Source organism: Galleria mellonella, unplaced genomic scaffold (assembly GCF_026898425.1).
Source record: "Galleria mellonella isolate WM207_F2 unplaced genomic scaffold, CSIRO_AGI_GalMel_v1 utg352, whole genome shotgun sequence".
NCBI classification, from domain to species: domain Eukaryota; kingdom Metazoa; phylum Arthropoda; class Insecta; order Lepidoptera; family Pyralidae; genus Galleria; species Galleria mellonella.
The window spans coordinates 1,407,168-1,420,651 of record NW_026442084.1 but is presented as its reverse complement, the minus strand read 5'-3'; the positions used below and the strand labels follow the sequence as shown (position 1 = coordinate 1,420,651).

The 13,484-nt window shown below is 34.9% G+C and overlaps 1 protein-coding gene across 3 annotated transcripts in view; it reads left to right on the top strand.

Moving 5' to 3' along the window:
- The window catches only part of LOC113519415 (uncharacterized), a 67,980-nt gene extending 62,366 nt beyond the window's left edge, over positions 1-5,614 (top strand). For all 3 annotated transcript variants that reach the window (XM_026904516.3, XM_026904517.3, XM_031909605.2), the window contains exons 6-7: positions 2,539-3,690; positions 4,194-5,614. In XM_026904516.3, the coding sequence (XP_026760317.2) occupies positions 2,539-3,690; positions 4,194-4,355 (1,314 nt within the window). In that variant the 3' untranslated portion in view covers positions 4,356-5,614. The remainder of the gene's footprint in view (positions 1-2,538; positions 3,691-4,193) is intronic.
- The last annotated feature ends 7,870 nt before the right edge of the window (positions 5,615-13,484 follow it).

Here is a 13,484-nt window from a genome sequence, read left to right as displayed (position 1 = left end):
ATATACCTATATAAAATAAAATACCATTGAACATATTACGCCATCTAGTTCCAAACTGAATAAAGCTTGTACTTTAGATATTAGATAACGGACAGACATTTTTGTTAAAATATATTATACATATGGCCGTATGGTCCCGGTATACATAGAATAGGCCACCCCGTTACTTTCCCGTGGGTGTCTAAGAGGCGACTAAGGGAGGGCAAGAGATAGACAGCAGCGTCCTTAAAATTGATCTAAAGCCGAACTACGGTTGCCAATCTGCTTGCCAAAGGTGACAACTAGTGGCAAAACCCCCGAAGGGGGAGGTTTATGTACAGCAGTGGACAGTCAAAGGTTAATACGATGATGATTGTACATAAAAAATATTTAAACCAATAAAAGGAAATGTACTAATGTTATAATTGTGTGGCAAATAAAGCCGCGACTATCAGAAAGTGAAACGGTTAGTTAAGCAAACATAGTAGGGGTAAGCAATGTACAGCGGGGGGAAAGAGAATGTTGGCAATGGAGTTTGACAGCCCCATTGCTAGCAAAATGCCCTATTAGGTCGACCTCCACGTGGTTCCCCCTGGAAACCTTTGTGAATAATTCTTGTTGAATTTGTCACGATGGCCTAACTGACCTGCTTCATCCTCACCTATCACCTTCACTGGTGCCCCGCCGGTGTATACCGATAGCGCGGGAGGGGTTACCATTCCATTATCATCCAATAAAAAAAAGCAATGTACAGCGATAGCTTTATATTTTAGTTATTTATATACTGGTCTAATAATGAATATGTTAAAAGTCTGTTATCCAAAAAATAATATTGGATAACACACTTTTAATATATTCGAAAATAGTTTATAGAAAATAGTTATCAAAGGAAGACTTTGCACAAAAATATTGTACAAAGTCTTCCTTTGATAAAACTCCTAAGTTGTATAAAAAAAAATAATTGAAAAAGACGTGATTGCAAATGGAATTTACCCACAATAGTATCATGTAAACAATGTAAACACGCTCTGAACTAAAGAGGTATAGGTAGAAATATAGCGGAAGAATACATATTATACTTCCGGCGATGATTCATTACCGCTTCAATGAGGTGGCTAACACTCTATAAATACGTACATAATAACAATGCTAAAAGATTTATGTGTGGGTGAATCGTGAAAATATTTATGCATAATGACGAAAATCACACGGATTTAATGGAAACGGACGTTTTAATTAAAACTGCAAACGCAGCGCCGTGTATTGTTTGTTACGTAATGACATTGATGTATTTTCCAAGTGGTGTCTGGTCCTTTAAAAAGGCTTAACAATAATAATCAATCTTCTAGTGTTGGCAGTCGCAAACATGTGTTTGCATGGCTGTGTTTCGGTTTGGAGGGTGGGATATGGCGTGAATTTACTGGGTACAAAGGAATAACACCTGATTCCTCAGGAATGGCAACGCATGGGGGCTATCATGGGCGAAACAGTATACTCTGTTATGTCCATGGTACCGCTCATGTCTATAGGCGACGGTTATCACTTTCCATCAGGTGTGCCGTCAGCTTGTTTGCCATTCTAAGTTGTATAAAAAAAAACTAATGATAGCGGAATTAAACAAAATAATTCTACCACCACTTACAAGATATATATCTGTGTGGTCCCGGCATAGAAAGAGTCACCCCTTCCTTTTTCTTAAGTGTCGTAAGAGGCGACTTAATGGTCAAGGGATGGACAGCAGCATCCCTCCTAAAATATCAGCAAACTAAACTGCGGTTGTCAATCCGTCTGCCAAGTTTACCAACTACTGGCAATATAGATAGATAGATAGATACTGTTTATTGTTTCTTCTAATAGATTACAATAGTAAACTTATGATAGATATAAAGAAAGACTCTGTTTTCCGCACTTAGCCTCCCATTTGGGCCGTTGTGCGTATGATAGATATAAACAATTACAAGAAATAATCACATGAGAAAACAATGGGCAACCTTATCGCTAAAAGCGATCTCTTCCAGGCAACCTTTAGACGAAGAGGAGTAATTATAAAAAGTTTGATCGGAAGTACAATGGAATTATACATATAAATTATATATATATAAAAATATACCTTCAATAAGGGAAGACCTACGTTAAGCAGTGGACAGTTGACGACTGATATGATACGATGAACCAGTGATATGGACTTCTGCAAAATAACACCTAGTCCAACAAAATCCTTAAGCATAATTTAATGTCATACATTTCTTCGTGCATAGCTGAAATCTCTACTTGGATCTTGGAATGAGTACCGAACATTATGGATTATAATTTTGAATATAGAATAGAGTAAATATTTATTGTGTCTTAAAGAGAATTTACACAGCCTCCCCATACATCGGTCATACAATACAATTACATAACATTAAATATTGTACATTTATACAATGAAATTGTCATTAAAGTTTGACTTGAGCATATTTGTATTGTCCTCGCAGAGTATATAAACAAAATTAAATATCATCAGTTCCTGTTCTGTTTGATACGTATACGATGACATACGTTAATCTTATTTTTCAGAGCGGCGGCGAATCACCATGCACATGCGAAGAATGTCAGGCAGAGGCGGCGGGACTCAGTGATTACAAGTCACCAATGACAATGGCACAAACACAGAACAATGCACAACAACCAAATACAGCACACAATGGAGTCGAACGCACTGTGGACGTAATAGTACATGATACACCCGCTACTCCAAAGTTCTTTGAATCGGTAACTTCACCGCCATACCACGCTCCCGCACCTCCCCCAGGTTTCGTCGTGGCGCCCTACCAACCTCCCAGATTCCACACAGGAGGTAACGTTGAAGACTTGCTCGGCGATGTCCAATCAACACCATCGATACAAACCACTTTCATACAACAAAACTCTGTATTTATGTGTAACACCCAACGAATAATGCAGAGACAATGTTGCTGTCAAAATCACGAATCTAATCCGCCAGCACTTGTGCAAAATACAAAAGAATCCGAAGCACCGAGATATGTTACCGAAAAGAATATAGAACTCACTTATGATTATCCGAAATCGACGCCGATTCCAAGCAGTCCAAGCCCAAGGTCCGGAGACGATGGTCAGACAACTACGACTGAAGTAGCGAGCACCGTCGTCTTTGTAGAGAGACAGATTCCGATCAAACCGAAGAAGTTCGACTTCTTTTTTAGGTCTCGATCGGCACCAGTCGGAGACAACGAAGAACCTATTTACGCAACAGTAAATAAACTGCCTAAAAGGTTAAGACGCATGGAACTTGCTAATCTAGAGAAAGAAGTAGCATATAGAACAGGAGAGCCCGATTCATCGACACGCACAGAAATGACGCTAAAAACTGATTCAGAATCTCATGTGCCACCACCTGATGATGATACCAGTCGGTCTGAAAGGGAGAAATCAACAGTACCTAAAAGACCAGATTCTCCAAAAGCAAAAAAAAGAAAACGATTCTCTTTAACGTTCAAAAAGAGGGAAAGGAAAAGACGGGATAAAAAAAAGGATGCTAAAAATGGTACAGCGAAAAATGGAGTGCCAGTGCAAGTTGAGAGTGACAACGAGAGATTGATCGAAGAAGTCCAGGAGTTGGGCAAGCACAAACACTGCAACCGTCATCGACCGAGGAACACTATGTCATCTTCCAGTTCCGGCCCGCGTTACAAGCGGGATAGTTATCAGGTAAAAACTAACTTCGCTTGGGTTCTCCTGTTGTTGGGTATAGACCTCTTCAAGGCTCTATCAATTGACCCGATCCATCGCCGAGCACTACAGGTCACACTCCGTGTTTTTGTTTTCTCGTTAGTTCAGACTTTGCTCCTTCTAAATTTAAAAACACGAGATTGTGGTACATCCTTTCTAAGGGTATGAAGCCAAACTCCCCTCCATATACTATTAAGTACACTTTGATCTTAGCCAAAAGGCCGAGAAGCGATAATATACTATTAAATAACAAACCTAACCTCATCGTAACAAAAAAATATTAATTAAAAAATGTCATAAAAATCAGTATAGATTGGGGCAATTTTTTCTTTCTATTGTTGTTTTTATTCACTTTCATATAAAAAGAACAGAATATTATCAAATATCAAAACGTTACATTTTACAAACAAAAATGTTACATTTTACAAACAAAAATTCAATAAATCGCATTTTATGTTTATGAAACTGCCCCATATTTTCAGGAAATGACAACATCCCACTCGGAACACGAGCGCACAAACAGCGTGTGTTCATCAATGAACTCCTTGGGGTCTGCATGCACCCACAAGTCCAGGAAGTTGTCAGCTCCAATCAACGACGGCTCCATACCCTGGTGCGGGTGCTGGGGCGCGGGCTGTGTGTGAACTGTTCTGGCACTGCACAATGCTCAACCGAAATTAGGAACAGAGTGGCTAGCGTGTGTTGTACAAAGATTTAAGTAACGCATACACTACTCGATAAGTTTATATGGAAAATCTGAGTTTTCGAAACCATTCACCATAGGTGTAACATTTTCAATATAAAAGTAATGAATAAAAGTGAGGGCGATAAAATAAATCTTCGTACAACTTACATCACACTCTGATTGGACAAGAATACAGAAGCTTCGGAATTCAGAGATGGATAATATCTAATATTTATATATTGAGTTCTTTTAGACGTTGATGTGCACCCATTCATTACGAACGGGTTCTCCTTTTAGACTTTATATATTGGATAACCGATAGTTATATATATCTGTTATTGGGCCAGTATATGTATAAATATTGTAACTACAATATATAAATATTGCCAGATATTACCCAGCTATAATGCAAAGTATTGTATCTTATAGGTGCTTTTAAAATGTCACGTAGCACGGCAAAATGTCGTATCACTTACCGTCATGGTTATAATTATGGAGGATAGACGTAAAGAGAAATATCTCATATGAGGTAACAGTAGAAATGTTAGCTGTAAATAACAGTTTCAAGTCCCTCCAGAATGGCGCTAGAGTAGTAACAGTATATACGAGGTTTGTCCGGAAAGTACGTATAAAAGTTTTTTAAAATTTTTATTTTACAATTATTCAGGTAAATCAATTTTATCCCCTTCAAAGTACTCCCCCTGTGACATAATGCACTTGTGCCAACGCCGTTTCCACTGTGAGAAGGCTCCTTGAAAGTCCTCTGGTTGTAGGTTTCTCAGCTGCCCCGTCGTAGCTTTTTTTATCTCATTTATGTCCCCCAAATGCCGCCCCCGAAGTACCAATTTGGTTTTTGGGAACAAGAAGAAGTCACACGGGGCCAAATCCGGCGAATAGGGGGGTGTTCGGTCACCGTAATGGAATTTTTACTCAAAAACTCACGGACAACAAGAGAGGTGTGGGCAGGGGCATTGTCGTGGTGAAGAATCCAACGCCCCTCTCGCGCCAATTCTGGACGAACTCGTGCCACACGAGCTTTGAGGCGTCTGAGCACATCGACGTAGAATTTTCCATCAACTGTCTGGCCTGGAGGGACGAATTCTTGATGGACAATCCCCCGAACATCGAAAAAAACAATCAACATTGTCTTGACATTTGAGCGGGATTTTCTTGATTTTTTTGTTCGTGGTTCCCCGGATGTCTTCCACTCTTTGCTTTCACGGCCATTCTTGCCGATGTTTCGAGATAAACTTGATTACGACGCGCTGCTCTTCAACGGAAGCGGGCTCCATGCCGACGGGGTTTCGTTAAGAGGTATACAGATGGCGTGACAAGCCAGTTCGCACCGCACGGCGGTCAGACCAGAACTGAAGCATTGTTAGGGACATAAGGAAGGGGTCCTGCGCTTACCTGGCCTCCCCACTCCTCTTTCTCGCATTCCAGAACACTTTTATACGAACTTTCCGGACAGACCTCGTATATATATTTTTAGGCTTTCATGTTGCATGTTTTATATTTTATAAGAGACTGGTGTAATCTGATAATTCAAGTAAATTATCAAAGAAATTTTCTCTTGCGAACGCTCAGGCTGAGGAAAGAGCGAGGTTTTCCTTGGAGACTACGGTATGGGGTTTTTCAAAAAAGGATATATTATGGTTTCTACCAACACCCCTAGTGTTACCTAGTGTTGCAAGAGTCCATTTTTACCATCATTAAAAAGCGGAAGTTTTGCTTTCCCTATTTCAATTCAAATTTGCCTACCTGCTACTACAACGCTACTCTGACCCTTTTTCATACACAAAGGTAATTCTTCTTATCTCTAACCACCATAGTTATAATGACGGATTAAAATGTATTTTACTGCACTAAAGGAAGACTTTAAATACCCTACCTCTGTTCCACACATATTTTGCGTCTATACAGCTGTATTTGTATAATTGTATTTGGGTTTGAAAGTTTACAATTTTACTGCCATATGTAGGATTTCTCCGGTAACAAATCTGCATTGTCTCTGGTGTTGTAGGTGTTCATAGGCGGCGGTAGTCACTTACCATCAGGTGGGTCACATGCTCGTTTTATTGTTATGAAAACATATTGCGGTAAAATTGAGTACTGAAACATTAGTCCTCAGGAGTGGCAAATCATAAAAAATATTATAGACGCGAGTTTATTCTGTGGCTTTCAAAATCTAGTTCACGTAGATAGGCGACGGTTACCTTCCGTCAGTTTGGTTGCTATTCCATAATGCATAAAAAAAAGTATGCAATTTGCAAAGCATTGTTGTAATACCAAACTAGTATTATGATATTATAGTAGTAGTATTTTGGTATATCTATTTTAATACATCTTATATAATACTTGAATAATAAGTAAATATATTTACAAGTATCAGACATTGCATTGCATTTGCATATTGCAAGGAACAGGGGACTCGCAGTTATAAGTCGATACTCAGGCACTTTGTGGTGAAACTTAAGCACTTATTTAGATATAAACGATGGATGGATATTTTGAAATGACTATGTTAAAACCTAACTGTTGTTAGTATTGTTTATAACTTATAAACTTTACAAATGATTGAATACCTTAGTATTCCATTAGTGTTGCATTCTATTATAACCTTAAGGGAACTCAATATATAACTTATTTAAATTAAGATTTATCATTTAAATTCTAGTCTTCACAATTATTTACTTATAAATATATGATACATACTTACATATTTGTTGTATTTTTTCATAGGCTACTGTAAATATACAAAGAGAGATCTGTGATTTTAATAGTAACACGTCTTGGATGTAATGCTTGTGTTGGATGAGAAATAAAATTTTATAACTGGTTATTTTTAAATTGGTGTTTCATTATTTATCATCTTGCTCTAGGCCGTTATAGCTATAAATCATTATTAATGAAAATAAACAGAGGATGATGTGGGTATTCGTACAGTATGTATAATAATAATAAAAAATTCTTTATTAAGGTTACCAGGACCCGTACTTTTTATATATTTTACAAATTATTATAATTACAATTTACAATTATAGTTGGGTTCTTTCGACATGCAATGCAACACAATGGTTTGTGGAGAAAAAATCCAGCCTACTTCTATCATAGGGTGATAATGGAATGATAACCTTGTCTGTGCTATGTATACATTGGCGGGGCGGCAGTGAAAGATAATTGGTAAGTATGAAAAGGCAGGTCAGTTAGCCCATCGTGACGAGTTTAAAAATAAATTAATCACGGTTATTTCCTCATAGGGTTGATTGATAGTAATGGAAAATAAACTAACAATTATTTCGCTGCAGCACATGCCGAGCGGCGGCCACATTGGCAATAACAAATATAAAGTTAATTTTCTGTTGATAATTAATGTAGCTCTTTTTGTTGTTGGCAATAAATGTCTCTTTCTTTCCTCTTCTTCTAAACCCTCTCATTACTAACAATTGTCTTCTTTCTTTCTTTCTTTCCTCTTCTTCTAAATCCCCCCATTACTAACAATTCCATCACGTAATCCAGCCTACTTACCAATAAAGCCAGGACGCAGGGGCTGGGCCAAACTCTGCAGAGCAGTGACAAACAAATCGTTTATGAATAATGGTAAAAAAAACAATCCACATATATTTCCGCAAACATTTCCGAACGATGCCCCAAAGGTAAAGAACAGGTAAATAAAACAATATCATCATTACATAGATGGTTATTTATTATAAAATATGACACATTCCTTTGAACTGTGTTGTACAGTAATTGAGACGCACATAGCAAAATTGATGTACCGACCGAGACACCATTGGCTGGGACACACCACTCGGGCCTATATTATCACAACATTAATCACTCTACCTTAATATGAGAAAATATAAAGTTGCCATATTGAAACGAGCGGGCGTGTGTAGTCACGTGCAAATATGTAAACACTAACAAAAATAAACTATATTTTGTTAAGGACTGGCTGAAAACCAGCGCTGTGCAGCTGTACACGTTGCACTGGGACAGTCACAGCATCAGCTAATTCCTTTTCATGCTTCAAATATAGTATAATTCTGCCAATAAATATTTTCTATTCTTTTCTAACCACCATATTCTTAAAAAGCCAAACTATTAAGAATCTTGTCTTTTTATTTTACGTAGAATTCCCAATTTGAAAGAAAGTGACAAAAAATACGAATATTTAAAATAGGTTTGTAGGACGTTGTACCTTATGAAAAGGTAAGTCTATATTTATAAAAATCAATTGCTGTTCATGAGTCTCGCTAAAAGCAAAAGTTAATCTTGACTTTTTTTTTTTGTTGTTGTTAAAGTTAATATGTGAGATTGGTTTAAAAGAAAAAAAAAATCGGAGAAACCCTAAAGATTAGCTGAAAAATTAAAAATAGTAAATTTTGTATGTAAACCGCTACTTCGGATTACTTACGTAGCGTTGTAGATGGTACGAAGTTAAGTGGGTCATTTAGTTAGATAATATTTTTAATGTACCATTCTGCATTTGAGACTCCTAAATTTTTGATAGGTTGAAAAAATACGTTATGGTAACTCAATCCAATAGAATTCGAACTCATATCGTTGCTATCCGAATTGTATTATTAGTTACACCACGGAAAAAATAATCCCAATAATTTCAAACTATTAGTTAGCAATTTGTGAGAGTGCTGCCTTCTATTGATAGACTGTTAACCGCTTTTATTGTATATTAGACTTAGAGACCAACCAAAAACGATCGACATGAAATATCCTTAAAAAACAAAAAGTTATGTTACATCACAGAGACTCGGCTGAGAATGAAGAAAATCGAGTTTCGGCTGAGTTCTCCAAACTCCACTGAGTTTTTGTCACTGAGATATTACAAACAATTAGTCTGTCACAATGAAATGATTTACAATTCTATCTCTGTCACGGTTACTTAAAATATAATTCCAAGTTAACAACAATGATTATTGTAGTTTTAAATATTTTTTAATTGCTTAAAAAGATATACCAGCTACAGGATGGCAACATCTGCATGGCTTGTCAATTCAGAAAGGAGTGGACCTAAATATATTAATTTCATATTTAATTTCTCATTCGATAAACATAATTATAATAAGAACTTAAAATTCACAAAACAAACCTATTTTAATTATTAATATTACTTTGTTTTGAATATTAAATTTCATTTGTAATCAAGAGTGAGTTAAACAATAGCTAAATAGGTTTTTGAAGACATTTCCCCTTTTATTAAAATTGAAAAAGAAATAAACTATGAGATATGATATCTAATGTTTACAATGCACGTGATTACATGTATGAAAATGCGACTCTGCATAGCTGTAACACCACTTGTGCTACAGTTTAGGAATGGGTTACTCCCATATCTATATGGATTCATCTGGACATCGATGATGATGGTAAAAAGGTCATCATCAATTTTGATATTATATATTACATAATATTGTAAATAATAATAGCCGTATTTAATATATTCGTTATTTGGCCAATATATAGATATTGTAACTATATATGTTATATATCGCCTAACCTTACTACAGACGTAGTAAATAACCCCGCACTCGCATCGAGACAACGCCTAAGGAAACTATTAAAAACCTTCCACATTCTAATCCGTAACATTAAAGGCAAAAACTCCGTGAAAGGTGTCTAAATCTCTCACTATCCATCTAGTAATCACTTATGCAAGCAGAGACCACGCGGGAACCAACAATTCTAGCGATTTAAACACACAATATCGACCAGCCAGTGAGGGCTCAGTCGGGCAAGCGTACATTGATTTCTACTTTAGAACATTCGAGAACCTACGACAAAAAATTTCGTACAAAAAGGAAAGTTTCGACATGTTCGAAGTTTTAGGAATCACCGAAATCACCATACGTTTCCAACATAAATGGCACATAGAAAAAAAAAAACAACTCAGAATGTGCTGTGAATAATATAGATATTAAAAAAAAACTAAAAAAAATAAACACTCCACAAATTATATTGCATACAGTAACAAAGATATGGCTTTAAAATCTCTTTATAATAAAAAAAAATCAATAAATAAATTACGCGAAAAATAAATGAATGAATGTACAATATTTACATCGAATATTTATATAGAAATTGCATTTTAAAAATCATTAGGGGAAGTGTTTTTCACAATGAAACTTTCTCTCTTTTTGAGATCTAAGAAAAGCGAAAACCTCTAGAAAAATAAATCTAAACACAGGTAGGCTCTATGTCTTTTTCGATTCATAGTAAAATATAAAAAACCCCTCGCATCATTCCCCTAATGGACATGATAATCTGTCTCGCTCACCCACGCGTCATGAGGTCGTACTTTGACCGCGACGCGTGCGTGCGACAGAGACGGTTGATATAATGACGTTGTTATATCGATAAAAACTTACGTTAATACACCTTACCTAAGCTTATTTGGAGACATCTAATATATTAAATAATATATACTTATAAATAGTTACATTGATCTCATTTCTATGTTTACGCTAACACAAATCCTTTAAAACTGCATCAACTTATAAAAGCCTTCTCATATATATGTACTTACTTCTCTTTGCGATATATATATAAAAAAGTACAGTTAAAAACTTGACTGAGTATAAACAATATCATTCAAAATACCACTTTAAACTATGAACATAAGGTTCATATTGATACACTGGAAGATAACGCTCGAACTAGCAAAATGTACTAAAATCGATAAAAAAAAAATATGTTTCAAATACAAAAGTGTATGAAATAAATGCCAAATAAAGAATGTTTTAAATTTAAATACACATTTTAGAAACTTTATCACTTCACATTGTAATAGTAATATTATGAAACGATTATAAAATAAAATAAAATTAAATTAAATACAAATTCGAAAACCGGTATCTTACATTACTATTGGCGTTGGAATTACATTGGCAAAAAATAATAACATCAAAGACAACTGTTTACTAACGAGACATAATCTTTTATTATAACGTGAAATCGAAGAGAAATCTATTAAAAATTATTAAACAATATTAATTTATCATAAAACTATCTATTTAAATTTATTTCAAATTGTCACTTGCAAGGAATAACATTGTAAAAACATTAGTCCAAAACAGACTTTTTCAAAATCACCTAAAACTAAGTTACAATATTATTCCTTGCAAATGTCGAAATGATAAGTTTTTTATGATGGCATTAAATACTGATTCCATCTTTGTAGGCTAAAGGAAAGTTACATGAAACATGTGGCCTACATTAGTAGGTTAGAGCGGGCAAAATTATTAAATATTAAATTGGCTCATATTAGTAAAAAAAATGAAACTATGACACTGGAGCTGATGGTGTAACACAGTTTCGCAGTTGGGTGCCGAACAGTTAACACTAGGCTCCGAGCAGCGCTCTAATTTGCCTGAAGATGCCTCGTTTAGAGGTGAAACACGTGTCGCGAAACATGCGTGAACAAAATGGTAGTCGGAGATTGATAGCTAATATTGATATATGTGGCACTTCTAGTAGTAATAATTGTGGTCGATCTTCAAGTATTTGCAGTTACACGCATACTAATAATGGTAGCGGAATTAAACAAAATAATTATCCATACAAATAACCACACTTTTTTTTCTTAATCATAATTTAAAACTACCCTCGTTAGTAAACAGAAGTGTACAAAAATATTGCTTGCAGCCGCACAGTACATAAGATACACAAAATACACACTACATCAGTCTATACATAAACACTTAATATACGAAATAGGCCGTCCTATATACAAACGAATTGCTGTTATGTTACGCCTCTCACAGCGGCAAATAAACAATTAAATTTACATACCCCTTAAATTAGTCATAACTGCACATCTCCCGAACTAGCAGAATGTGTTTAATTAAGTTTAAAATGTGAAATGCATTAAATAAAAGCATATTATCAATTAAGCCAAATAAATTAGTAATGTATATGTATACAGGGTGAAATCAAAATCGTTAGCTTAAGAGAGTTTATAGGAGTGTTCTACCAGTAAAATTAGAGGGAGTGGGGATTGTTAGTAATGGGGTCCAACAGTCTCATTACTAGCAATATAGGTATATCTGGTTGAAATCCAAGAGGTTCAAACCTTAATATAACCTTTTAAGAACCCCATACATATATAGTCTGTAAGGTAAACCTCGGCAAGGAGTTTATTCCAAAGCTTGAGCGTTCACGAGAGAAAACTCCTCTAAAACCGCACTGTACGCAACCATAAGGTTCTCACGTGTGAGGACGAATTTTCTGTCAACTGCATGCAGTGCAGTGATATAAGGTGGCTGTGGGCATGTTATCTTTAGGTACAATCATTTGTTAAACTGGTAGAATACTCTTCTAAAAAGTCATTTCACACACGGTTTCAATCTATTATAAATCAATATATATTATACTCGTTTCCAACACTATGAGATTCAAATTAATCGACTAAATGTTTTATTCATAAAAATGTCAAAAATCCATTACAATTATTTTAGAGAGGCAAATTGAATAGTGAGATTGAAGACACATTAATAAATAAAAACTAATCGTTATTGTAGAGCGCCATCTAGAGAGAAAACTGTAGAGAGCTTGTACTATGTATATATTTGACAACAGATCAAATGATTTACTTTTTTTTTATAAATATATGCATTTTATACGTACAAAACATCCAATTTAATATAATCTAAATGCTTATTAATATGTTTGTATTGACTGGGAATCGAACCCGTAACCAATGCAAAGTAAGATAGTATGATAACTATTTATTTAAAGAAAATAACAAAGCATTGTTTGACGTTTTTATGAATAATTAAATCAATCGGAAAATATTCCCAAATGTTTTTGAGATTCCTCGATTATTAAAAATTAGAAATATGAAAAAAAAATATGTGTAAACATTTTTCTCAATTATAATTTATTAATATTAGCAATTTTTTTTTAGATATATTATACTTGTTACTAATTCATTCATACTCATTGTAGAGATTTGCTTTTAAAAGTGAAAATAAAAACCTGTATTATCATTAAACAGATCATCAACTGTTTTATATATATATATATATATATATATATATATATATATATATATATTTTATATTTTCGGCGA